Source organism: Molothrus ater, chromosome 6, assembly GCF_012460135.2.
Source record: "Molothrus ater isolate BHLD 08-10-18 breed brown headed cowbird chromosome 6, BPBGC_Mater_1.1, whole genome shotgun sequence".
NCBI lineage: Eukaryota > Metazoa > Chordata > Aves > Passeriformes > Icteridae > Molothrus > Molothrus ater.
This window is the reverse complement of record NC_050483.2, coordinates 9,235,167-9,261,897: the sequence shown is the minus strand read 5'-3', so window position 1 is coordinate 9,261,897 and position 26,731 is coordinate 9,235,167. Positions and strand designations below refer to the sequence as shown.

The 26,731-nt window shown below is 53.3% G+C and overlaps 3 protein-coding genes across 3 annotated transcripts in view; 1 reads left to right on the top strand and 2 right to left on the bottom strand.

Annotated features, from left to right (window-relative positions):
* Positions 1-970: 970 nt before the first annotated feature.
* On the bottom strand, positions 971-3,459 carry FEN1 (flap structure-specific endonuclease 1). The gene is made up of 2 exons (XM_036384928.2): positions 3,423-3,459; positions 971-2,841 (listed from the first exon to the last, which is right to left on the bottom strand). The coding sequence occupies exon 2, from the start codon at positions 2,838-2,840 to the stop codon at positions 1,680-1,682; it is 1,161 nt and encodes a 386-aa protein (XP_036240821.1). The 5' UTR covers position 2,841; positions 3,423-3,459; the 3' UTR covers positions 971-1,679.
* Positions 3,460-3,488: 29 nt separating this feature from the next.
* Positions 3,489-4,226, top strand: TMEM258 (transmembrane protein 258). Its single transcript, XM_036384927.2, has 3 exons — positions 3,489-3,614; positions 3,707-3,816; positions 3,962-4,226. The coding sequence occupies exons 1-3, from the start codon at positions 3,489-3,491 to the stop codon at positions 4,086-4,088; spliced, it is 363 nt and encodes a 120-aa protein (XP_036240820.1). The 3' UTR covers positions 4,089-4,226.
* Positions 4,227-5,515: 1,289 nt separating this feature from the next.
* The window catches only part of MYRF (myelin regulatory factor), a 44,201-nt gene continuing 22,985 nt past the window's right edge, over positions 5,516-26,731 (bottom strand). The window contains 23 exon segments of the mRNA XM_054515203.1: positions 5,516-8,891; positions 9,090-9,164; positions 9,722-9,824; positions 9,947-10,021; positions 10,308-10,395; positions 10,484-10,557; positions 10,657-10,762; positions 11,445-11,606; positions 11,712-11,797; positions 13,509-13,577; positions 13,909-13,997; positions 14,572-14,644; positions 15,072-15,232; positions 15,687-15,796; positions 16,217-16,325; positions 16,950-17,150; positions 17,998-18,088; positions 18,369-18,479; positions 18,946-19,022; positions 19,633-19,828; positions 24,801-24,924; positions 25,143-25,315; positions 25,672-25,990. Coding sequence (XP_054371178.1) covers positions 8,805-8,891; positions 9,090-9,164; positions 9,722-9,824; positions 9,947-10,021; positions 10,308-10,395; positions 10,484-10,557; positions 10,657-10,762; positions 11,445-11,606; positions 11,712-11,797; positions 13,509-13,577; positions 13,909-13,997; positions 14,572-14,644; positions 15,072-15,232; positions 15,687-15,796; positions 16,217-16,325; positions 16,950-17,150; positions 17,998-18,088; positions 18,369-18,479; positions 18,946-19,022; positions 19,633-19,828; positions 24,801-24,924; positions 25,143-25,315; positions 25,672-25,990 — 2,759 coding nt within the window. The 3' untranslated portion in view covers positions 5,516-8,804.

The following is a 26,731-nucleotide window of genomic DNA, read 5'->3' as shown; positions in this document are numbered from 1 at the left end:
CCGTAGCGTTCTTCCTGCTGGATAAATTCAGGGTTTCCCCAAAAGCTGTCTGGGAGTTCCCACTGTTCTGCTTTCCACTGGGACAGGGTTCCTTTCTTCCCAGGACCTGGCACATATTGGGCTTGGATTCAGGGTGGGAATGCTGTGGGTAACACATGGGACATGGTCCAGCCAGCTGGAAAACTGGGATGAAGAAGCTGAAAATTCATTTAATTAGAACTAAGAGGTGGAAAAGGGGGAAAGGTGGAAAAGTATTCCAGTCTTCCCACGGGGAGGCTGCCCACACCCGAGAGCCCCAGATCCCCCGTGCCCTCTCCGACTGGCTCTGCTGCATCCCTAGCTTCCCACAGCACTTGCTCCAAGGATAAAGAGTGGAACTGGAACTCATTAATAATAATGTCAGTGTCAGAAGCAGTGGGAATCTTTGTTTGGGATAAGAAATGGAGGAAAAATGGAGTGAAATACCACGAAGCGCCAGGTAGAGAGAGGGTGGTGGAAAAGCAGCTTTTAGAATTGGTGAATTTCCCAAACTTATTTCCAGATATTATTATTTTTAAATAATTTTTTATCCCTCCACCACAAAACCACTCCCATACCCATGAAGATATCTGGAGATAAAAGAGAAATACTTAATTTAAAAACTTCTGGGGAAAAAACAATTATAGATTGAAACATGCAAGAGAATCCACAGCAAGGAAATATAAACCCCAATTTTAGCAAGATTAATGCATAGTAAATATTAAAGATTCATTTCCCCACAAAACAAGCCAGTTTCTTATTGTCCAAACTGGCAAAGAGCAGACTCACGGATTTTGATGTCTATGAAGCATCCAGAGACCTCAAAACTGGAATTCTTTGTGTTCCAGACTCTGAATGGTTTTTCGGCTGTTACAGAATTCCCTCTAAAACTAGGATTTTCATTTAAAACCACAGTTTAAGCCACTTCTCTGGAGAAAGAGAAACAGTGTCCTTGTGTTCAAATTTTATTCTGAAAACAAAACCCATCCCATGGCTCTGACAAGCAAAACACTATAGAAAATACAGAATAAAATAAGAAATAAAAGGTTTTAATTCCCATCCTGGGACCTGTAAGTGTGTACAACACGGAAAAATGCCTTTGGAATTCAGGGACTAAGAGGCTGCAGTTCTAGGCTTATGGATATTTTTATTTTTAAGCATTTCTAAGCAAATTTCAGGCTGGGAGAGCTGCAGTCTGGGCTTAGCTTTCCCTGGATTACACACTAAAAGAGGGCCAGGACACTGCTGGAATTGGGATCACAACTGGGTTTTGAATAAGGAGAGTGACCACGAAAAGGGAAGGAAAAACCTTAATGAACTCTCTTTAAAGGGAGAATTTCACCTCATTACTTGAAGTCTCCTTCCCAATTCCAGCTTGCCTTCCGCTCCTATCTTTCCAGTTTCTGCTTGCATCTACCTTTTCTGGGGTGGGTGGGATCAGGCTGAAATCTAACTTGTCCTGAGTCTGCTCTGGAGCTGTTCAGCTTTGGAATTCTGAAATCTGGGCATGTTTGTGCCCAGAAGCTGCTCCACTCTGCTGGCGTCATCCATTCCTTCCCATCGCTAACACGCAGCACTGACACACAACTGTCATTAGTCTAAAATTCCTCATTAAGCCCCCCAAAAACCCAATCCCAGAGGTCTGTGGGCGCCCGATGCGGTTACTTTGCCTTTTTACTCTTTGTGGCCGGGGTGCCGTTGGGCTTGGAGTTGGTCTTGGCTTTCTTCTTGGCCCCTCCCTTGGGCTCCGGCTCCTTGCGCTTGGCCGAGGTGATGGAGCCGGTGACCTTGAAGAAGTCGTCGAGCCGGCCCTGGGTGCTCCCCTGGCGGCTCTTGCTCAGCCTCTTGACGCCGTTGCGGATGCGCTCCTCGTTGAACTGCTTCTCCCCGCACATGAACTGCACCAGCTGCTCCTCGTCCGGCTCGCCCCACTTCAGCTCCACGGCCTCGGGATCGATCACGTCGGGCTCCAGGAAGAGCTTCTGGGCCTCCTTGTGCAGCCAGTTCTCAGGCAGGGGGTACTTCTTGGTGTCGAGCTGCTGCACGATCCTCTCGATGGATTTGTGCTCCCGGATGAGCTCCACGGCGCGCTTCGGCCCGATGCCGCGGATGCTGCCGCAGTAGTCGCAGCCCAGCAGGATGCACAGGTCCACAAACTGCTCCCAGGTCAGCTGCAGATCCTGCAGGATCCGGTTCAGGTGGAACTCCTGGATGGGCAGCTTCTTGGTCTCGCTGGCCGTGAGGTGCCGCATCAGCACGGGGCTGCCGAAGGTGAGGCAATCCATGTCCTCCGTGGCGGCGGCATACACCTTCCCAGCCTTCACCAGGGCGGCACAGCTGGCCTCGGCCTCGCCGGGTGCCTCCACGTAGGGAATTCCCATCAGGGTCAGCAGCTTCTTGCACTCCTGCGTGTGCTGCGGGGTCACCTTGACCAGCCTCTTGCTGTACTTCTCAATGTTCTCCTCCTCCCCGGCCTCCTGCGCTTCCTGCAGGTGCTTCTCTGCCTCGGCCCGGCGCTCCGTGCGCTTGGCCAGCTCCCCGGATTTCAGCTGCGGGGGCTTCCCGTCGAACACGTACACCGGCTTGATGCCGTTCTCCACCATGCGGATGGTGCGGTAGAACATTCCCATCAGGTGGCTGGTGGTCTCCCCGTCCTCGTTCTGGAGCACATCAGCTCCCTGCCGCACGGCGATCAGGAACTGGTAGATGCTCATGGAGGCGTCGATGGCCACTTTCCGGCCAAAGTAGGACTTGATGTCGTTCTCCCGGATGGCCCCAGGAGCCACGTCGGCAATAAGCTTGGCCAAGCCATGGATTCCCATCCTGGGGAAGGGAAAAGGGGGATGTTGAGAGCGGGCTCTGCATGAGGAATGCTAGGCCACCCAAGGAGGGGGAAGCAAAGAGGGCAGTCCTTCCCCTGCAAACCATCACTCCAAGGGCTGCGGCCTCTACTGGCAGCCCTCATCCCGAATCCTGCCTCAGGCCACCCTTATCCCTCAACACTCCCTCTCGGCCCATCATTACTCCCCTTCCAACCTCTGCCCCCCCCATCCCAATGCCCCTCCCCAAAATTCGATTATCTCCACCATTACAACCATCTAGACCCCATCACCTCCCCAGTCTTATCTCCTTATTTCCAAACTCCCCAGGCCTGCTATCAACCCCTCTTCCGCCTGCCTCAGACCCTCCGTTTCCCTCAACCATTACCCCTTCAGGGCCCCCGTTCTCCCTCAGTGGCCATTACCGCCTCAGAGCTCCCGATTCCCATCAGATCCCCGTTCCCCCTCAGACGCCATTACCCCTCAAGAGCCCCCGATTCCCCTCAGATCCTCGTTATCCCTCAGCCATTCCCCCTCAGAGCCCCCGTTTCCCCTCAGATCCCCCCGTTATCCCTCAGCCATTACCCGGCCGCTCGCGCGCCGCCTCTCCCGCGCTCCGCCGCCGAGCCCGCCGGGAGCCGCCGCCGGCCAATGGGGAAGCGGCTCGCGCTCGCCGCGCCTCGTTCCCGCCCTCACTTCCACTTCCGGCGGCAGAGGGGGGCGGACGTGCGGCGGCGGGAGCGGAGCCGACGTGTCGCAGCAGGGACCGGCGACATGGTGAGGGCGGGGATGGGGGGAACCGGGGATTGCCACAGGGGGCCCGGCCCGGTGGCCGCCCGGCCCCGCTGAACACTGCCGTGTCCCCGCAGGAGCTGGAGGCGATGAGCAGATATACGAGCCCGGTGAACCCGGCCGTGTTCCCGCACCTCACCGTGGTGCTGCTGGCCATCGGCATGTTCTTCACCGCCTGGTTCTTCGTGTATCCCCGCGGCTGAGCGCAAGGTCCCCTTGCTGTGCCTTCCAGTCCCGGATTATCGCCCTGATTCCCGGGGGCAGGGGAGCGGGTGGGGGTCCCCTCGCCTTGCTGTGCCTCTGTTTTCTCACCTTAACCCCCGGCCTGGCAGCTACGAGGTGACATCCACCAAGTACACCCGGGACATCTACAAGGAGCTGCTGATCTCGCTGGTGGCCTCGCTGTTCATGGGCTTCGGCGTCCTGTTCCTGCTGCTCTGGGTCGGGATCTACGTCTGAACCCCCAGGGGGGCCTGGATGGGGGATTCGGGAAAGCTCTTTTTATATTTCTTTTGTATTTCAACGAGAAAACGCCTGTAGCAGGTGTGGTCTGTGACAGGCAGTGACCCACAGGTGAATAAAGGTGGCTCTGTGACACACCTGCCTGGGGACTGCTGGTTTGTCTTTTTTTTTTTTTCTTCTTTTTTTTTTTTTTTTTTTTTTAACCTGGCTTTTCCAAAGGACTTGGGTAGAATTATGGGAAGTCTAAGGCTGGAAAAGCCCTCTAGGATCACCCAGTCCAACCACTCCTCCAGCACTGCCAAGGCCACCACTAACCCGTGTCCCCAAGTGCCACAGCCACACAGCTTTTAAATCCTTCCAGGGGTGGGGACTCCACCTCTGGAGCCTGTTCCAGTGCTCTAAAACCCTTTCCATGAAGGAATTTTTCCTAATGCCCAACCTAAACCTCCCCCGGTGCAGCTTGAGGCTGTCTCCTCTTGTCCTGTCACTTTCCCTGGGAGAAGGAGCTGGCTGCACACTCCTGTCATGGAGTTGAGCAGAGTGGAAAGGTCCCTCCTGAGCCTCCCTTTCTCCATATTGGCACAAGATCTTTGGGATCTTGGGTACTTTGGGACGTGGCCAGTGTTATCCCAGATTTCTGTGCTGTGTGTGGTCACAGGTGTTCCAGTGCCACCTTGTGTCCTGGTGCAGCCAGGCTGTGCAAAATGAATCCTAAATCTGCTTTTAATCTCTCAGCCTTCTTTGCCGTCACATCCCCTCACCCTTCTTTTGGGAATGCTGTGCCTGTTCTCATCCCTAACCAGGAGTTTTGTGGTGCTGGATGTGCCCTTCATTAATTCCTGAATTAGTTCCTGCCTGGCCTAGAAACAAGGAATTGATTTATATGTCTGCAAGAGGCAGATTGGAATTTTAGCCCAGCTTTCAAACCATTCCACTTCCAAATCACAAATCCAAGCCCCGATTTCCTATTTGGGAAGAAGATTTCCTTACATGGACTTTTGGATCCTTCTGGATCTGACTCTGCCCTCTGAAGTGAGCAATGTGATGTCAGAGGCAGGTTTTCCTTTTCCTTTCTTTTTCCTTCCTTTCTTCATTTTCCCCTCCTTTTTTCCTCTTCCTCCTTTCTTTGTCCTTCTGCTTTCTTTTTCCTTTTCCCTTTGTCCATTTAACCTTTCTTTTCCCTCTTTATTTTCTTCATTTTCTCCTGCTTCCTTCATTTTCCCTTCCTAATTTCTTTCCCCTTCTTCCTTTCTTTTTCCTCCTTCCTTTCTCCTTTTTATCCCCATTCCAAAGAACCTTGACTGGGCATATCCAGAAACTTCCACTGATTAAAGACTTGGAATTTCCTCTATCCTGTGGTCAGCTTTACAGCCATTCACCTGAGTTATTCCATCAGAAAGGGAGGAAAGCACCAGGAGCCATCCTTGGATACAAAGCAGTATTTATATATTTTATTCATATGGGCACATTTACCTCCAGCATAAAACAAAGTCTAAATAAGCAAAACAAAACAAACAAAAAAAAAAATCCGGGGAATCCGGAAACTCAGCCCTCAAATTCAGCAAAATATAAATATAAATCAGGAAGAAAAGAGGGAAACCACGCTTGTTCCCCACAAATAAAAACCAGGAATCAATAATAACCTGCTACAAATGCAACTCTACGAACTGGCTGGCAAAATACAGTGATTAAAGCTGTGGCAGCAACATTTAAACCAACAAAATTAGTGCTTTACGTGGTGTTTTTTTCCTTAATTCTTCCAGTGGTGCCATAGTCTCTATTTACAGGCTTTAAGCTCCAACAGTAGGACAGAAGAGTTGGGAATTTGCTTTTGAAACAACTCCCAAACAGCCTCGTTCTCCACCCTTTTGTCTTCCTTCCAGCCAGGAATGTCTCTTTGCCGCTGGATGGGGAGGGATTTCCCCAAGCTGGAGAGGTGGGCTCAGAATTCCCTCCGTCCCACGCAGGGAAAGGCCTGATTGTGAACTCTCTTGGTACTGATTGGGGACAGGGAAGGGGCAGAGATGCATTTTGGGGGGGAAATCCATGCAGACAGCTGTTTCCACGGGCCTGGAAGCAATTCCACGACTCCTTCATTTTATAATTCTGAGCCCCTTTGGAGCTCGTTGCTGCCTCGCTGGGCAGCAGCCGATGGATGATTTTTATCATGGAATCCTGAATGGTTTGGGTGGGAAGGGACCTTAAAGCCCTTTCAGTCCCACTCCCTGCCATGGGCAGGGACACCTTCCACTAGTCCAGGCAGCTCCAAACCCATCCAACCTGTCCTGGAACACTTCCAGGGATGGAACATCCAAAACTTCTCTGGGCAACCTGTGCCACTTTAAGACATAAGGTACTATTGACACTAAAAACTTCATCCTGAATCCCTGTCCTCTCCTGATCCCAGGGATTGCTGCCAGCTCCATGTGGGTAGGGCTGGCTTTGGCACTCCAGAAATTGCCACATCCCAGTTAAACCACCCGGGCACCATGTCTGAGGCAGCACTTGGGAATATATGGGGGAAAACACTGTTCCTTGGGGCTGATCCGTAAGGAAAAAGGCACTAGAGATGTTTCCAGGCACTTGGTTTGTTGGGAATCTCTCTAAGTCCCATGGCTGAGCATCCTGGGGACACCTGAGAGATCCCAACTCCTCCTGGGCCACCACTGATTGATTCCTTCCCTCAGGAGTGGGGTGAATGTACTGGAATGTCTTGGCTGAGGGGGGTGGTGATTGCAGGCTCTGGCCCCCCCAACATTCCCTGTTTCCTCTTCCAGGAGCTTTTATCCCAGCTCAGCATCACTCACCTGAGGAAGGATGTGCCAGCCTGGGCCACTGATTGCCAAGGGAACAACAAACCTGCCAAGGAAGTCACTTCCCAGTTTAAAACTAGGAAAAACCACTCAGGGCAGGTGGAGGGAAAAGCACTCAGCTACATCCAGGTGTTTCCTTCCCAATTTTAGGGAAAAACAGAGAATCCTGCTGAGCATGGAGCCCCCCTGCTTGTGCATAGGTATTCCCAGGCCTTGGGGTGTCCTGTTGTCCCACTGAGCTTCCCAAAACTGGGTTTTCCAACTGCTTGGCTGCTTGCAATGCCCGGCTCACCCACTATTCCCTGCTTCCCAGGACTCAGTGGATTTTAGTAACTATAATTCAGGCCTTGAAACCTCCCTACAAACAGTTCTTGGGGGCAGATGCCAAATCCAAGTGACATCACCAGGAATTTCAGGACTGCTTCGTTGGGATAAGCTCAGGAGGGGGATGATGGGAGATAAAACCAGACGTGCCCAGGAACCATCACTTTACCTGGATAAAACCCGTCTTTGTTTTTCCAGAGCAGCTTTAGAATGTCCTTAGGATCAGCATGTGGCATTCCCCCCTCACTTCTTTCCTCAGGGAAATCCATCTTGGAATACCCTGGAGGTGGCTGAGCCTCCAGGAATGCAGACAACTCCTCTGTAGCACAAGGAGCAGGACAGGGAGGAGGAAGCACAGGGAGCCATTTGGCTTTCCCACAGGACACATGTGGCTCAGTGGGGCCAGAAGGAAATTCCTGTTTTTTTTTTTTTATGGCTTAAACCCCACAAGAATTCAGTAGTTTAGCAATTTAAGGACTTGTAACAGTAAAATATCCCAAATCCCCCCAGCATAGATCTGTGAGGGCAGGGACAGGCTGCAGCTGCTGCCATCCCAACTTTTGGGAGAACACCACCTCTCTCCTGAGACTGAGATCCTGCCTGGACACAGATCCTGGTGCTCCCAGGGACTTGGCCTTGCTCTGCAGGGCACTCCAGGCTTTGCCAGTGCTGCACATCTGGGCAGAGGTTGGCACTGGCTCCAGAGCTGACCAGGCAGCTCCGCACACACCGCTTCCAAGCGGACAAAAACGGATCCTACCACACTAAATGTGGGTAAGTGCTGGTCATTTGTCACCCCTGGCTTGGGGACAAGTGTCCCCAGGTGTGGCATGGCCTCAGCAGCAGCTTGAGTGGGGGTTTTATCCATCCAGACCAGGATATCCCACATGGATATGGGATTTAAGAGCACAAAGAAGAGGGGGGATGACGTCGAAGCTGCTCCTTCTCCGGTTGTTCCTAGAGGAACGTGTCCATTGGCAGGTCCGGGAGTCTCTGGGAAGTCTGTGGGAAGTGGCCCTGGGCCAAGCAGAAGGAACAGCAACTCCAGTGTAGAACTTCCAGTAGGTCCAGGCACAGCCGTCCTTTCCAGGCCAAACTCCAGCGTTTGGCTCTTGGAAAGGGCTCCAGTGTTGAAGCAATTCCAGTGTTGTGAAGAACTGATGTGGGACATCTGGGAGCACCGGGTGGGGCTCCTGTCCATGGAAGGAACACCCCTCTGAGATGTGGCAGAGCTGTCCACGCTCAGTCCGGTGTGATGCTTCCAAATCCAGTGTTGGAAGGGGAGGGGGAAGTGATGGAGGACACAAACATCCCCCTAAGGGAAGGAGAGGGGTGTGGGATGCTGGGAATCGGTGTGAGGTCCCCCCAGGAGCCACCACAGGGCTGGTGGTGGCTTTTAGGTCCTGTCTGTCCTGAGCTTCAGTGTCTCCAGCCATCACCATTCCAGCTCCGGAGCTGCCGCAGGACATGGGGATGAGGCGGGGCTGGGGGCCAGCGGAGCAGGGAATTCGGGAGGCTCCCAGTGGCACCAGTTCCCCTCCTGTCTCCGAGCAGAGGGCACTGGTGCTGCCGGGACTCACTCACAGAGCCAGTAGAACTGGAAGTAATAGTCAGTGAAGAGGTGTCCCAGCTGCTCCAGGGAAGTGCTGCAGTCAGCTTGGCCCTAGGAATGGGAAAAGCAGCTTAGAGAGAGAGGGGTGCTACTCCAAGGGCGGAATTCTGCCTGGATTATGGGCTGGGGCAGGGACAGATCATCCTCCTACCACCCACAGGACTGTGGGAAGCTCCTGCATTCCCCACATTTCATAAACCCTCCATTTCTCTCCTTCCACGTGGCCCTGGACAAGCTGCGGGTACTCACCGGCTGCGCCACTCGGAAGTGGTAGGAAAACTCCCGGAAGGACAGCATCACCAGGGGCCAGCGGTGCGAGGTGTCCTGGGGAGGGAAGGGGAACAGCTGGTCAGGGATCAGCTTGGGGGACGGCCTCCAGGCTGGATCGGTGAGGAAATCCACAGCCTCGTGCTGTCAAGTGACCCCATGGATGTCTCCTGGAGCACACGTGGGATGAAGAAGGGCTCTGGGAGCTGGAGGGGCTCAGCCGGGAGGAAAGGAGGCTCCAGATGGACCTTCTGGCTCTACTGGAAGTAGAGATGGTCCAGATGGACCTACTGGAAGTTCTGCATAACTCCCTGACCCGAGAGGGCAGCCAGGTGGGATCAGGCTCTGCTCCCAGGGAACAAAGGACAGAATGAGAGGAAATGGCCTCAAGCTGTGCCAGGGGAGGTTTACGTTGGATATTAGGGAAAATTCCTTCATGGGAAGGGCTGCCCAGGACAGCAGAGGAGTCCCCACTCCTGAAGGGATATAAAAGTTGTGTGGATGTGGCACCTGGGGACACTGTGGCCTTGGCAGTGCTGGGGGAATGGCTGGACTTTTCCAACCTCAGTGATTCCATGTGTATTTTGTGAGCTGTCCCATTCTCCCTTCCCTACCTGTGCATCTGTGGAGTTAGTGGAGCTGTTCCTGCTCACAGCATCCTGGCAGGGATCACTGGAGACAAGGTCACAAAGGGAGATGGACACAGTGGAGGAGGAGCTGGGAAGAGAGGACACCATGAGAGTGTGGAAGGGGGAACAAGTGTCCCTTTCCCATGGAGACACCATGGCCACATCAGCCACTCCAGGGGCTCCCAAATGACACGATCCATGGGCACTCACTTCATCTCCAGGGTCAGGTTGGTGTTCACGGCTGTCTGCTGGCTCACAGGGATGCGGTAGCTGAAATTCCCAGTCCTGGGAACACAGAAAGAACATCAGATGTCACCAGGCTGTGGGAAGCTCAGGAAGGACTCAAAATCCCTGGTAGGCTGAGAGCTCAGAGGGAAAAACTTCCCAATGTCCCAAGGATGAGCCCACCACCAAACACAACCCCTGAGGGAAAGCTGGGAGCACAAGCTCCTCTTCCCACTGAGCAGCAAGAGGTAATGGCAGGAAGCATCCAAGAAAATCCTGGAAAAACTCCAGATTTTCCTATTTGCTGCTCCCACTAAAGTGCCACCAGCCAGCCCTTCTGGCTCACCTGCAGGCATCAGCAGCGGCGCAGTACTGGGAATGGATGGCCAGGTTGATCTCCAGGATCCGGATGGATTGCAGCACCGGGCTCGGCCCTAGCAGGGAGAGAACAGACGCTGTTTAGGAACAGCAAAGGGTGGAAAATCCCGAGGCTGGAAGAGAAAGAAGATGGGATCCACGTACCATCCGTGCCGGGCTGCTCCGTGCGGGGCCGCTCGCTCACCGGCTGCCGGAGGCTGCGCTGCTGCCGGGAGTTGCTGCGGGAGAGCGAGAGGTTGGAGATGTACTTGGATTTGCCCTGGATGTGGGAGAAGGGGGAGGAGGGGCTGGCATTGGGGCTGCCGAAGCTCTGAGACCTGTCAGGAGTCTTTGGCCACTTGGTGTAGGAGGCGGATTTCCCGGTGATGCCCCTGGATTTGGCTTTGATATTTGTCACTGGCAGGAGGGAGGGCTGGCTTTGGTCTGCGGAAAAATGGGAGAGAAGGTTGTGCTGAGAGGCAGAGAAAGGCTGGGAGCACTGGGATCACCCTGTCCCCGTGTCACCTCCTGATGCTCCCCAGGTTGCCCAGAGAAGCTGTGGCTGCTCCTGGATCCCTGGAAGTGTTCCAGGCCAGGTTGGACAGGACTTGGAGCTACCTGGGAATAGTGGAAGGTTCCCTGTCCATGGCAGGGGTGGAACCAGATGGGATTTAAGGTCCCTTCTGACACAAAGCATTCCAGGAGTCTGTGCTTCCATTCCCTCTGTGGAGCTGATGATGGAATGAGGAGGGAATGAGGTCAGACCTCAAGGCAGGGCTGCTCAGGTGAGCTGTGCCTGGTGTAGCTCTCCATGACTTTTTGCTGGCAACATGGGAAGCTCCAAATCCTTTTGAGCTCCCACACACCCCTGGCAACAGGATCCAAACTGCATCACATGGGCAGAGAAGGACATAAAGGATACATCCAAGGATAAGGACAGAAAGGGTATCAGCTATTAGAGAGCTTCCAAAGGAGTGGAAAGAGGATTTGGAGGGGAGAAGGAGCTGGAATTGTTCATCCTGGAGGAGACTGAGGAGATCTTCTCACAAGGAACACAAGAAGGACACGAGGTGACACAAACCTTGGAGATGTCCCAGCATTTCTGGGAATCTGGGCTGGCCCTCACCTGTCCGGTTGGTGGCATGGGCAGGGCTGGTCTCCGAGGGGACAGTGGAGGAGATGGCAGTGGGAGCAATGGAGCAGCACGTGGAAAAACAGGGAGGGCTGAAACAGGCCAGCACACCGTGACCAGGAACGCCAAGGGCCACTCCATGTGTCTCATCTGGGACTGCAGGGACACAGGGAATAAATAAGTCAAAGGATGGAACAGGAGCAGCACCTGGTGTCCTGCAGCCCTTCCATGAAACCAGAGCCATCCCAATCCATCACCCACCATGCTCTGGAGGGGTCCTGCTGCTGGCCCCGTTGGATGTGGCCGTGGATCGCACGATCTGCGTCTTGTCAATGTTCTGGCTTGACCTGGAATGCAGGAAAAGATGCTGGAAACCTCCCGGGTGTGGACAATGGGGTCACTTGTAGGTGGGGAGAACAGTGGCTGCAGCTGGAGGATGGGAAGAGGGACATGGAGTAAGTGGAGATGTGGAGGAGAACGGAGTGATCTGGGAAAGGCAGGAGGAAGGCACACGAGCCATGAAAACGGCACGGAGAGCTCAGAAATTCCACAGGGAATGGTGTGGCTGTTCCATGTCTGGCAGGGAGAAGTCCCAGCTGATTCAGAGGACACCAGCAATCCCCCTGGAACATGGTGTACATGGTGGATTTGACTCCCATCAGGAATCTCCTGGGTGGATTTAGGTGCTTGGGAATCAACAGGCTTCAAGCTCTCACCACTCCCTAAGGAATGTGCCCCTTATTCCTTGAAGACAGACTGTTCCTCACCTTGTTTCTCAGAAACACACACAATCCCCCCACCCCCAAATTCATCCCATGGAATTCCAGGTGTTTCACTGCAGCTATCCAAGACCTGAGCTGAGGACACCACAGGCATCTCATGAGGGTTAGGGAGATGGGAAAAGGAGGGAATCATTCTGCAGACCTGGGAGAAAGAGCACTTCTGGACACCTGTGTCCATGTCTTACCTGTCCCTGAGCATCGCTCCAGGTTTCTGTGGGATTAACAGAGCTTCATTCATTTAGAGGAATTTAAAAAACACTTTGTCATCTCCAAGATTTGTCTAAATAGAGGGATTTTTTTTTTTTCCAGGTGAAAGGAGACTCAATGCCAGTCTTCAATGAGAATATGGGCACAAGCCTCTGGAGCTTTACCTTCATCCCAGTCTAAATCTAACCCTTATCCCTGAAGTTCCTCCACTGCCTCATCCCTTCTTACAGTTTTATCTTGCTCCCGCTCTCCCTGCAGGATGCAATTTCTTTATTTAACCTTCAACTAACTGATTTTTCCATCTCCTACTCCTAATTGCCCTTCCCTGACAAGACCCATAACCCTTCCTCCTGCAATCCCACTGGAAGTCTCACATCCCTTTCTCTGTTTCCAGTTTCTTGGCCTTTCGTGGTGCAGGAAAAAAAGAGGAATTAAGAGAAGGGACGAAGGAATTAAATAATGAAATAATGAAACAGTCACATACCGTGGACACAGAGCGACCGGAATTCCGGGACCCCCGTGCCGAAAGAGGGCCAGGAGACAGGCAGTGGGTACAGCAAAGGAGCTACAGGACAGTGCAGGGAGACAAGGAGAGCAGGAAAGTGGGAAGATGACCAGGAGGACAGGGAATCATAGAGGGTATGGAAGATAATGGGAAGGAAAAGACAAAAATGGGGAAATCAAAGACAAAGTGTAAGGAAAATGGGTTGGATGAGAAATGTAAGGAGGAGAGGAGGGAGAAAAATGGGAGAGGGAAAAGAGAGGGAGAAAAAGAGACTCATTATCAGGTTACACAAGCTCCCAAAGCTGATCCAGCCCTGCTGGACCAGTCGGATGAGGCTGTTTTAGTTCAGCTGGAGGCATCCAAGGAACATTCAGCACATCCTAAAAAGAGATTCCCTTTTCCTTCTCCATTCCTCAATTCTTGCTCCAGATAATTCAACCACCATCAGACTGGGGCGCGTGGCTGTGCGTGGCAGGGTGTGCAGCTCTGGAACTGTGCTCAGCAATCCCAGTTTCTGTGCTCCCAGGTGTCCTCATCCCTCCCAGTGGTTCCCAAAATACCCACCCATCGATGTCCACGAGATCCTCCTCGCTGCGCAGGCTCAGCACGTAGAGCGTGGACATGGACACCACGCTGGAAAAGAGACAAGGACAGGCTGAGGAGGAGCAGGGAGCAAGGATAGGGCATGGGATCGATCCACCTTCCACGGGATTCCAGCCCAGGAGAGATGGATGCCCCATCCCTGGAAGTGTTCAAGGCCAGGCTGGAGCAAACTGGGATAGTGGAAGTTCCCAGCTGATGGCAGGGGGTTGGAACCAGATAAACTTTAAGGTCTCTTCCAACCTGAAGCATTCCAGGATTCTCTGGAAGAAGCCATAGACCCACAGCCCCTCTCTGCACACCCCATGGATGGCACAGTCCCAATGGATGAGCTGGATGCAGAAGGCCAGGAGTGGGATCTCACCTGAATGCCATGATGATGACCAGGGCAATGATGGTGCCCTGAAGGAAGCGCTGGCTGATGCAGGCCTGCTCCGGGACAACCGACGGAGACTGCGGTGGAAAAAATCCTGGATCAGCTCATTCAGGACCCCCTGGATCAGCAGAGCTCCCTCACTGCTCTGGTCCTTGCACGGATCTCCCCCAGCCCATCCTGAGCTCTCTTCCTGCCTCCCTGAAAATCCTCAACTCCCCAAGTTTAGAAGTCATTTAATGTCTTCATTAAGAGATAGAAAGGAAGATCATGGGAAAACTGGGCTTGGAAAAGCCCTCTAGGATCACGGAGACCAACCCCACCCCCAGCACTGCCAAGGCCACCACTAATCCATGTCCCCAGGTGCCACATCCACAGGGTTTTTAAATCCCACCAGCAATGGGGACTCCACCATTGGAGCCTGCTCCAGTGCCTGACAGCCCTTCCCATGAAGAAATTTTCCCTAATATCCAGCCTAGCCCTCCCCTGGCACAACCTGGGGCCATTTCCTCTTGGATAAAGCAGGGAGCAGAACCCTCCTGCTCCAACCTCCTTCCAGGAATTTGTGGACAGTGAGGTTCCCCCTGATCCTCCTTTTCTCCAGCCTGAGCCTTCTCTGCTCCTGGCACTGCTCCTTTGGGATCCATCCCTTACCTTGCTGGTGACTTTGTGGGGTCTCTTTTTGTGGGGCACGCTTCCTGCCCGGCTGAACTGGCTCCCAGTTTGGCTGCAAGGAAAAGGAGGAATGGAGCTGAGCTGGGCAGGGATAGCTTTCCAAGCCATTCCAAGGCAAAAATGGGAACTTCTGGGAGGGAAAAGACGTTTTTGTGGTGTGATAGTCACAAACCCTTTTGGTGCTTTGCCCCAAAACTGGCATAAGCAGAGTCAGGAAGGAGATTTTGGAAGCATGGGAAACTCTTTGCCATGACAAAGCCACTGACTTTAGGGAAACATGGAGACTATTTCATCCTGGGTGTTGCTGGGTTGGTCCTGTGGGAATTCCAAACCTCCTCAAGCTCAGCTCTTTAATCCACTCCAGGCCAAGCAACACCAGCCAACATCCCAGTCCTTCCTCATCTCCCTGTTCCCAATCTGAGCCTCCTCTTGGAACTTCCTGGGATGAAAGGGGACATTCCCTGTGGCTCCATGGGTACCTGAAGGCTCCAGAGCTCACAGTTGACTTCATGCTGTCCAGCCTCTTGAGCTTGGCCAGCTTGTGGCTCCACCTTTCCAGCTCATCGATCCGTGTCTCCAGGTTATCCGTGAGCTTGCACAGCTCCTTCACGGCTCCCACGTTCTCCATGAAGATCCGCTCCTGCCAGGGAATCAGGCCAGCAGGCTGAGGCACACCTGGACCTGGATGATCCATGCCCTCCATGTGTGCCATGGGAGACTGTCCCCTTGATTCCCAGAGCAACAGCCAGGCTGCCACAGGTTGGGAAAGGTCAGGAAACCAGGTGCTCCAGGTTATCCTGACATAAGCACCTTATCTTATCTAGAAAGGGGAGATTAGGACTGGGAGCCTCCCAGCAGGAAGCTGCCAACAAGGAGCCCTTCCCGAGGGAGATGCTGCCAAATTTCACCAGCATCAGGCTGGTTCCTCCCTGCCAGTGTCCGATATTCACCCAGGGCTGCTCCCGACTTCTGGAAGACCAGCCAGGTCTGAAACTCATCTGGGAGCGTTTCCCAGGCATCCCACCTTCCCTCTCCCATATCCAGCTCCACAATCCCCTCGAGGCAGCCTCCCCAGCCTCCTGGCTGCCACCAACCTTGTTCACCACCAGGAAGTTCTCCAGAGTTTTCCCATTGGAAAAGACCAGGTCCCCAGTGTCCTTCACAGCTTCCGGCAGAATCTCCTTCACTTCCTGAGCGATGACACCTGGAGATGTGGAGATGGAACAGTGGGGTAGGATGGGATCACCCTGCACCCCCTGGATACTCATTCCAAGCTGTGCACGGCTCCTTGGAGACCCTCAAGGGCAGAGGATGGTCAGACAAGGCTGCTCCCCAAATTCTATGGATAGGGATCATCACCCCACCATAGCATACTTGGAGAAACCTTCTCCCTGTGGGAAGTGCCACTTTCTCTCCCACTCACCAAAGAGGGAATTTCATTAGATTCCTTAATTTGGGAGGTTAGAAGGCCCCTCTTGCCCACCCCACACCTGGGGGGCTGCCCTGGCACAGAGCTGGGTCCAGCCCCTGGGAAAGGCAGTGAATTCCTGTGGCACATTCCTGTGTCAGAGGCGTATTGCCATGGGACATTCCGGTCTCACAGGGGTATTCCCATGGCATGTACCTGTCTCAGAGGTGCTGTCAATGCCCACCGTGGCTGCAAACTCAGGTTTGTAGTTGTAGTGCACCAGCCTCATCCTGGAGATCCGCTTCAGCTGCTCCGTGGTGTCCACCTGGGACAAAACAGGCATATGGAATTCCCAATGGGACATTGCTTCTCAAATCCCCATCACTCTGCATCCAAGCAGGACAACCCACTATGGCCCATGGGAATTCCTTTGGGAGATAGCCCTGAACCCTGCTCTGAGCAGCCGTAAGGACAAACATTGGGGGTTAATATCCAGGTGGGGACAAGATAGGGATAGGGAAATCAGAAGACTGAGTCTCCTTGCAGAACCAGACACAGGGAAGAGACAGTTCCCAAAAACAGCTGACAGGGTTATATCCAGCTTTTCTGGACAGGCAAATCCAGCAGAGAGGAATTCAGAGCAGAGCCAAGCCTCTCACCCAGGCTCTGGCAAGGCCCAGTGTGGTACCTGCCACACTGACCTTTTTTCCACTCATTTTCCACCTTTTTCCCACTGTTTGCTACTTCTGGTTAACACTGGAAGAGTCAATATTCCCTAAGACATGGTGAACTGGCTGTGCTTGGGACAGAAAGAATCCAAAGGTACTTCCCATCTGCTCTGCAGTCATAGGATCATGGAATATCCCGAGGTGGAAGGGACCCACAAGAATCACGGGAGTTCTTCAGCCTCCTGGTGACCCCAAGCCCACCCTGCTTCCCAGGTTCCCACCTCCTGGATGTCCTCTTTCACTCGGACATCCGAAGGGTGCATCAGGGACCCCATGACCTTCACGTTGCCGTGGACCACCAGGGCCTCATCCGGGCGGTCCGTGTTGATTCCCACCCGGCCGTGGTGGAACACGGTGTCCGGGAGCTGCGCCCGCTGCCACAGCACGTCACTGTCACTCTCAAACTGCCCCGGGTTGGAAGCCTGTGGAGAAATGGGACAACAGGGACTGACTGAAAAGCAGGGAGGGGAACACTGGGAAGCAGAGACGGGGAAGGTTGGCCTTTCCTTCTCCTTCTCCTCTTGCTAAAGCGATATCCTTGCTTCCTTCAGCTGTTATCCCAGCTATCAGTGTTCCAGCCACTCAGAACAGCAGGAAACCAAGTGACACGGATGATATTCCTGGGTCCCAAGTTCAGAGCATTCCAGGCTGCTTGCAATTCCCTGCAATTCTGTGCTGGACATTCTGGAAGCTGCCTAATCCATCATCATTGGACTTCTTGTCTGAGGTCCCTGTTTGGGTTTTACTACCTGCTTTCATGTTTTGGAGCTGAGTGCTCCAGCAAAACCCTGGGAGAGCCTGGGAATGGTGCCTTTTTTTCTTTTCCTGCTCCCCTGCCTTAGGACATGAAAAGGTGATGTTCTGGGAGAGTGCCCAATTTTCCTGCATCTTCTTGTTCCTGCTGCAGAGTTCCAACAACACTCTTTCCTCATTCCAAACAATTCTATTGGACACTGATCCCATTTGGAGAATGGGATTCCTTCCTTATCCTGTAACAGGTTCTTCAACCAGGTATGGAAAGTCTGAAGCCAGCATCCAAGTGTGGACAGGGAAAGCCACAAGCAAGGCAGGGAGAGTTTGGAGGAGGTGGGAAAGGTGGGAAATCAAGTTTGGAAAAGACCTCTAAGAACATCAAAGCCAATCCAGCACCTCCACCACATTCACCACTAAACCAAGACCCACATCCACACATTTCGTGGACGTGGAATGTCCACAACAAACAGCCCAGGATGCTGCAGCAAAGGAGCGTGGGAGGAGACAGGGATTTACCCGGACGATGATCCGCTCGGAGATGTGGGCTGCCAGTGTGTAGTTCTGGTTCTGGGCGTGTGCCTGCAGGGCCACCACCAGCATGAAGTACCTGCAGAGGGTCACAGCTTAGGGACAGGGACACATCCTGTGCTGGGAAGAGCCGGATCTCCGTCCCCTCTGGAGCACTGAGCACCATGGAGGCCTTGCAGCACCCCCTTCTCCTTGTGCTGAGTGCCCCCAACCCCTCCCAGACCCGGGACACCCTTCTGGTGTCCACAATCCAAGCCCTATTCCCACATCCCACTCCAGCCACTCTGCCCAGCCCAGGGACAGGCAGATCCACAGGATTCTCAGGATGTTCTGAAGGAGACCCCTGTGTTCTCCCTCACCTCTGGTCCGGGTTGGGTTTGCCTTTTTTCCTCATGTTGTTGGCCGTGGTCTCGCTGAAGTGCAGCCGCCCCACAGTGACCTTGGTGACCTGCTCTGGGGGGAGGTTCACCCTGGAAGGAAAGGAAAACAAAGCAATGAGTGAGGATGGTGGCTATCTGGGAATGGTGCCTATCTATTCCCACTTCCTTCCTTAGGTGGGGAGTACAGTTTTCCTGCACGTGGAGGCCCTGAACCCAGCAACACTCTTCCCTCATTCCCAATCGCACACTGGTCCTATCTTGGGACCTGCCACGCATACTTCATGCCCTGAAGAACCAGGTATGGAGAGGCTGGAGCCACAACCTGGAGAGGAGAGCTTTTTTGGGAATGGCCATCTCCTGGCCTGCTCCACCAGTCCATGACCTGGGCACAGAGCAGGGTTGGCAATGCAAAGAGAGGAAAACAGGAGAAAACTGGAGAGTGTGGCACTCACACATTGGGGTGGGAGACCTCCAACTCCACCATTTCCCCACCTTCTCCTGGTGTTGCTTATTCCCTGGAAGCAGAGGATGCTCATTCCCACAAGGACATACTCACGTGACAGGGTTGAAGGGCCGTTTGCTGCGGTCCGACTGTGACTGCTCGATGTTGATGGACTGGTTCAAGGCCTCGAGCTGGAGAGAAGGATTTGGGAATGTGGCACAGAGCACAGGGACCTTCCCCTTCCCACCTCCTCCCTCCCAGCTCTCTGCCCACCCTTCCATGACAGGGTACATCTGACTCTGAATACCCAGCCTGAGTGTGGGCATTGTCTGAGTGTCAAAAAAGTTGAGGGTGAAAGGATCCTCCCAAAGTGCCCACTGGAGTCAAAGGTGAGTGGGAAGCAATCCTGAAGATAGCCTGATTGAGACCATCTTAGGACTTGTATTTCAATGCCTTCAGGGGATGTTTAGATTGGATATCAGGGAAAACTCTTTCATGGAAAGAGTGGTCAGACATTGGATCAAGCTGCCCAGGGCAGTGGTAGAGTCACCATTCCTAGAGGGATTTAAAAACCCTGTGGATGTGGCACTTGGGGACATGGATTAGTGGTGGCCTTGGCAGTGCTGGGGGAAGGGCTGGACTCCATGATCCTAGAGGGCTTTTCCAACCTATCCCATTCCATGATTGTGTAATTCCACACATTCCTCTACTGCACGAAGAGGTGCTGTTACCTGTCCCCAGCCACCTCCCAACCCCTCTGTTCCCTGCTGGATTCACCATGGTCCCTCAGCTCCCGCTTACCTTCACTCCGTGCAGCTTCAGGTAGAAGCACTCCAGGGGTTTCAGGCCCTCAGGAGTCTTCACGTACTTGGGATCGCCAAGCATTCCGATGTACACGGTGACCTGGAAGTGGTTCTTCTTCTGGCACACGAAGGCGTCGTCTCCCACGGAGAAGTTGAAGCCCTTGTCAGCATCCACGCGGTACGTGAGCATCGGGCTGGGGAGAGGGAGCAGCTGAGAACAGCAATTTCCCACAGAAACTGTGGATATCCCAGCCCTGGAAGGGTTCCGTGCCAGGCTGGATGGGGCTTGGAGCAACCTGGGTTAGTGGAAGGTGTCCCTGCCCATGGATCATCACTGGATGATCCATAAGGTCCCTTCCAACCCACATCGTTCCACAGCTCTTTCCATTCAACTGGGAACGAATATGGAGATCCCAAGTTACAAAATCTGCCCAAAGCCTGGAGCATCCCTTTAACATGGGAGTAGCAGCTCAGACTGACCCACACCTTGTGGCATTCCCAATGTTACCTTCTACCAGCTGTACCCTCCCAAATTCCAGCTGAAATCACAACCACCTGCCATGGCTGCTGTGGAAAAGCATCCAGCTCTCCCAGGGGACAGGTCTGGAGGAGGAGGAGGGGGAGAGGGAGGGAGGAGGAGGGGTCCTGGCTGCTCCATGAACACACACCAGCTGGAAAGGTTTAATCTACATCTCCTTAATGGGCTGGTTTCCATGGGAATCAGGGAAATATGTGGCCTTTGCAGTGAGTCCGTTTTCCTCACCATCCTGTAAAGCCCAGTCCAGGACTGGTGGGCCCTTGGAAGGGGGGGAAGGAGCTGCCTCTCATCCTGCAGAACACCCAAATCCCCTTGTTTTAAATTAAGGAACAGGGTGTGAGATAAAGGGGGAGACCAGCCCAGCCTTGGATCTCAGGCTTAAAAACTATGGAGTACTTTTCCCCCAAAACCAAACCACTTCTGACTTCCACCTCCAGAAGGACTGGAGCAACAGGAGGGGAGGTGGACAGACTGACAGTAAGAAATGTGGCAGAACTCAGGAGACTCTGGGAAGAGGGAGGTAGGGATTCTCCACTGCTATCCCTCCTTTTTTTCTGGAATAAAACCATTCTCCCCCTGCAATCACCCGGGGAGTTAATGTGGATGAGAGCTGATTCCAGGTTGCCATGAGTAATTCTGGGATAGCCACGAGGAACTACTCACTCCTTATGCCCCAGGGAGTCAGGAATGCTGTGCCCTGCTCCAGACACAAACCAGGCGGTGGGAGCAGAGCACTACCTTAGCCCAGAGGCACGAGAGGAATTCCCCAACCTCCTCCCAGTCTCAGCCCTGGATTCTCCATCTGGATATTCCTGACTGGGACACACAGCTGAAGCTGACCCAAGCACCCTCTTCCCAAGGGGACTCAAGCAAAGCCATTCCCAGCTGTTTTTAGGGTTCCTGAGTGTTCACCACTCTTCCCACTGTTTTTTAACTGGCAAAGCCAAGGAGAGAAAGGGTCTGTCTGAACTTCCAAACCATGGATGCTTCCCAAGTTGGAAAACTGACAGCTGCTAAATGTGTGCTGACAGAGGGGAGACAGGCAGCCCTCCCCCCACTCGGCCTTCTGGAAATTCCAGGTCTTCCACAATCCCCTTTCAGAGGTTCCTTTTCACTTTCCTTTCAGATTTTCCCATTTCCCAATGGCTGTGGCTGGCACATCCCCCAAATTGGGATCCCTGCACTGGGATTGATCAGAGGGAAGAAGCTGCTTTCCATGCTGGCTTTTCCAGGGACAGGGCAGGGGCCAAAGGGCAAAGTGTCAGGAATAAAAGGTCTGGGGTCAAATGGATTATTTGATCCCGAACATCCCCACTGACAGGGGCGGATTAAGGCAGGACAGAAGGGCAGGATCAGAGCAGGTTGTTCCCAATCCCAGCGACGGTAAGGGGTTACAAACTCCCACAGGGAATTGTATTGGGATTTGGCCAAGTGCAGGATGGCAGAGGGATGCTCGTGTTCCCCCATTCCTTCCTTCCTTCTGTCCATCCAGGTTTCCCCATATCTAAACTGCTCCTAAAACACAATATTGGGAGACCCCTAATCCAAAGAGATTCCCTAATTCCATGCATTCCCTGATGTCTTCTGCTTCCAGGTTACAAACTCCAGCTGAGCAGCAGGACACTGTCATCTCTCCCACACAATCCCACCTGTGTGTCCATACTATGTATTCCCTTCAGCTTCCCAGGACACATCCATGATCCATCACCAGCACCCCATATCACATATCCCAAAACACATCCAGCAGGTCTGGACCATGATTGATCTCCATTCCCTTGCTGAGATCCAGGATCTGCAGCACAGCCGAGTTTGCAGTTGTTCATCCAGACACTTCTACCAGCCAAGGGGTGCAACCCCAAAACCCCAGGATTGGCCCCAGGAGAGCAACAGTTTGCTGGATGGGAAAAGAACAGCACCTTCCCATTTTCCCAGTTCCAAGGCTCTGGCCTCAGCATGGAGCTGTTTCCATGAAGGGCTGCACTATTCCCAGCTGCCTTCCCTCAAACTGGGAGAGGGAGGAGGGAGCTGGAATTTATCAGAGCCCGCTGTCAGGGAGATGAATGGCTCCTTCTCCCAGGAGTAAATTAGGGAATTGCCCAGTTCCAGGCCTCTTTGGCTCTGCTGCTGGAAACCAGCTCATCCCTGGAAATGTTCACTGAGCCTAAAACCACAACATCAGAGCAAAAGGCCAAAAACATTGTATGCTATCCATAAAATTAATCCAGGGATTTCTGTCTCCTTCAACAACACAGATTCCTTGGCAAAACCTGAGACACGGGCCTGGAATGGAACCTAATCCCTACCCCATCCCCTTATGGAACCTAATTTTTTGTGTGCAAAGGGAGGAAAACTTGGAATAGCATTAATTGTACTTTTTGCCCTGTAATCGCTCCCAAAAATCTGGTAAGAACCTGGACAGCTTCCCATGCTCTCCCTCCTTCACCTCCTCTCTGGACTCTTTTCTTAGGATCAAGAGTAGGAAAAATCAGATAATTCAGATGATTCACATTCCTGAGGCTGTGAAAAGGTTTTGGGCACCTGGATCAGAGGGAACTCAAACAGCACATCGAGACTGGGGACAGCTTCCAGTAGAAACCAGACTGGGAATGGCTGCTCCTTGGAAGCTAAATTGGGGGAATAATTATGGATCTTGACGTGGATGCTGCTCGTTTGCTGAGGACACCCAAAAGCAGAAAGAAAGGAGGTAATTCCCACCTGTCAAATTTGAATGAACCAACCTAAAAAATGCCATTATAGGAGCAAGGAAAGATGGACTTTTTTTGTGTGTTTCTCATAGATTATCCCAGGAAAGTGCTGAACCAGGAGAATGAAGGGATGTTCCATTTAAAAAGAGATGCAGGTCCAGCTTGGACAGGAGCAGGAAGAGTCCCCTGAGGTAACGTGGAGCTAAAAATTAATCAATCAACCTTTAACCCTTAATTCTGCTCAAATCCAGCACCACAACAAAGCCCACGTGGCTTCCTCAAATCCCCATGGAGTCACCTCAATGGAATTTATTCCTTACACAACAGGATGACGACCTCAATGCCCCAGGAGTGGGCTTGCTCTGGCTTTTACCCTAAATCCCGAAAGCAGGCATTAGAGAAGTGATCCCAAGATCCAGAGGGCAGGGCTGTTTTTGTAGATGCTCTCCAGCAACTCCTTTGTGTCCAGCAGAAAATATAATAGGGTTTGTCTCTGCCAATCCACCTGGGGACAGCATGGAAAATCTCTGGAACTGGGATAGAAATGCCTGGAAATGGCACGGGACGTGCTGCGATGTGTTTGGGATGGAAAAACATTTTCCCAGAGCAGGAAGCAGCAAGAAGGAAAAGGGAGGTTGGAACACCAAAGGATAAGAGGTGACATGTCCAGACAGAGGTCAGAGGAGGTGGCAATGGAATTCCTGCACATGGAAGAGGGATCTGGGGACAGGATCCATGCAAGATGCTCAGCTTTCCCCATCCCACCATCCAGAGGGAGCAAACTGGTGCTGGAGAGCAGGGAAAGGTGCAGGATGGCTTTAGAGCTGCTGAACTTCTTTTATGGGAATGGCTTGGTAAACCAGAAGGAATTGTCTTCCCAAATTCTCCCTCTCCAGCTGTGGGGTGGGAAAACAGCCACAGAGTCCAAAAGAGGCAACCAGCTCCAACAGAGGATTCCCTGTCCTGGCACCACCATGAAAGATGGGATGAAGACTGGATGAGCAGATTTGTGTGGGAAAGTTGGGACTCTGCCCCCACCCTCGGAGTCCCTGGCTCCCATTCCCAGGCAAAGTGTGATCATGGTCCAGGGATATCCACAGGCACCAGAGCATTCCCTGCTCCATGTCCCCCACAGGACCCCAGCTGGCTGTGTGGAAAGAGGAGGGAGGGAACTGGGAGGGAACAGAGGGTCCCTGAGAGGTTCCTGGAAGCCATCCCACTGCTTGCCAGCTCTTTGTCACCTCCCAGGAATGCAGGGAGGATCCAGAGTGGCTTCCTCTGAGCACTCCTCCTTCCCAATGTGCTGTCTCCACCCTCCGCTGCCTCAATTCCCAGCCCACCTTCCCACTTCTCTCTTCCCTGTCTTGATCATCCCAGCCTTCCTCTCTGGCCTGTCTGCCACTTCCTAGATTTCCTAAACCTCTTCCCTCTTTTTCCTTCCTCCTCTGCCCCCCAACCACTCCTCCTCCTCCTCCAGGTCTTTTCCACACTGCTCAAGCTGCCCTGAAGTGGCTCTGGATGACCTCCAGCTTCCCACATTAGGAATTCTCAATCTTAAATTTAAAACCCAGGACCCTGGTAAACCTAGGGAGGGGGAAAAGGTGCTGCTCATCCCAACTTTCCTCAGGACAAGGCCAGATTTGCCAATTAAGCCCTCCATGGTGAGCAAGGTCTGAGTGGCTCTGGAATTGTTACCAAAGCTGCTGAAATGCCTTCTGCTATTCCTGAATTATCCACAAAAGGTGTGGAGGAGCAACACTCCCAGTAGGGAAGGGGCAATGGGGAGCATTACCTCCACCACAAAGCCCAGCCCAGGCAGATCCTTATCCCGTATTTCGAGTGGGATGCTCCCAACCCCAGTGGCTTGCCACCTGCACAAGGAATGTGAATCCCACCTTCCCCAGTGGCGAGGGAATTACTCACAGCTCCTTGTAGTTGGCATCGTACAGAGTTGCCCACTTGTTCTGCTGGTGTGGCTGCCACTTGATGGACTGGAAGTTGGGATCCAGGTAGGAGCCATTCAGGCTGTCATTATCCTGAATCAGGCCTGTGGGGAACAGTTAAATGGATTAAATCCCAATTTTACTGAGTATCCAGAGGGGTGGGAGCCCAAGGAAGCGATGGGCACTGCCTGAAGCTTCCCTCCTTCTGCTGGGGCAGCACCAAATCCAGGGTGAATCCCAGAGGCTGGCAACCTCTGGCAGCCATCCTCCCTCCTCCCACGGCCCTGGTGCAGGGCTGGAATTCAGGGGATAACGGGGGTACCTGGAGAGAGCGCTCCTGGCTGGTGCCAGGGCGGCGTCTGGACGCGGTCGGGGTTGAGCGGCACCGATCCCATTCCCGGCTCCTGCTTGATCAGCCCGTTGAGCATCTGGGCATTGAGGGTGTTGGGGGGGGACTCGGAGTGTTTCCGCTTCTTGGCGGGATGCACCGGGAGGCTGCGGATACCGCGGGAACGCTCAGCAGGGAACGGAGAGTCGGGAGGTGACAACCCCACAGCCAGGACAAGCGGGATCTCACGTGGAAAACACAACATTCCCACAGCGCTGTCCCACCTCACCCCACACTGCTGAGTCTGGGTCACTGCTTCTGCTGAGCCACATCTTTAATTCCACAGAATCCCAGAATGGTTTGGGTTGGACGAGACCTTAAAGCTCATCTGGTTCCAACCCCTCTCCATAGGCAGGGAGCCTTCCGCAGATTTCCCGTGTTTGTTCCCACCCAACCCCACACTTCAGGCAATCCACACCCCTCCAGATCCCACTCCCTCACCCCCGCCATTCCCAGGCCTTACTCTGCTCCGTGCTGCTGGAGGAGCTGGTGCAGCATCTGGGATTGCTGGGCATGGTGGAGCTCGGCGGGCGCCATTCCCGGCCCGACGCTGTACGGAGGCATCAGGGGCTCGGCCTTCAGGAACATATCCCGCTGCAGGCCGGGAAAGTGGGAATTGTGCTGTGGCTGTAGGGGGTGAGGGGGCGGTGGGGGCGGCGGAGGGGGACCCTGGAGGTGAGGGGGTGGAGGAGGAGGTGGCGGAGGAGGAGGGTGCTCCAGGCGGGAAGGGGGAGTCATGTGACACATATTTTCGGGAGTCATGGTCCGGAGGAGGTGAGGATCTGGAAAGGGAGAAAAGAGCCAAAAGTCAGGAGTGTCCTGATCCCACTGACCCAGTTATCTTGGATTCTCAGGCTGGACGAGGCTTGGAACAACCTGGGCTAGGGAAAGTGTCCCTGCCCATGCCAGGGGGTTGGAATGGGATGAGCCTTAAGGTCCTTTTCCACCCAAACCATTCCAAGATTCTATCATTCCATGTGACAGTGAGGGAGAAGAGTCAATGGAATTACCTGAACACCCTCAGCACTTCCAGGGAGGATTTCTGAGGGGGCACTTTAAACATTTTAACTGAAACCAAGAGGAAACTTTGATCCCAGAATTTAAATAGATAAAAAGGGACATTCAAATGCGATTCCACCTTTCTCCTCCTCCATTTGGAATGGGATACTACAGCCATTCTATAATTAGGGTGGATTTGACTACACCAGCACCAACAGAAATGTTTTGGGTGTGGAGGGACATGCAAATCCATGTCCCTTCCTGCCCTGCTCCTCAACACCTCAACATTCCAGATCCACTCTCCTCCATGGGCAGGGACACCTTCCACTATCCCAGGTTGCTCCAAGCCATGTTCAACCTGGCCTGGAACACTTCCAGGCATGAGGCAGCCACAGCCTCCCTGGGAAATCCATTCCAGTGCCTCACTGCCCTCACAGGGAAGAATTCCTTCCCAATGTCCCTCTGGTAGTGGGAAGCCATTCCGCCATGCCCTCACATTCCATGCCCTTGTCCAAAGTTCCTCT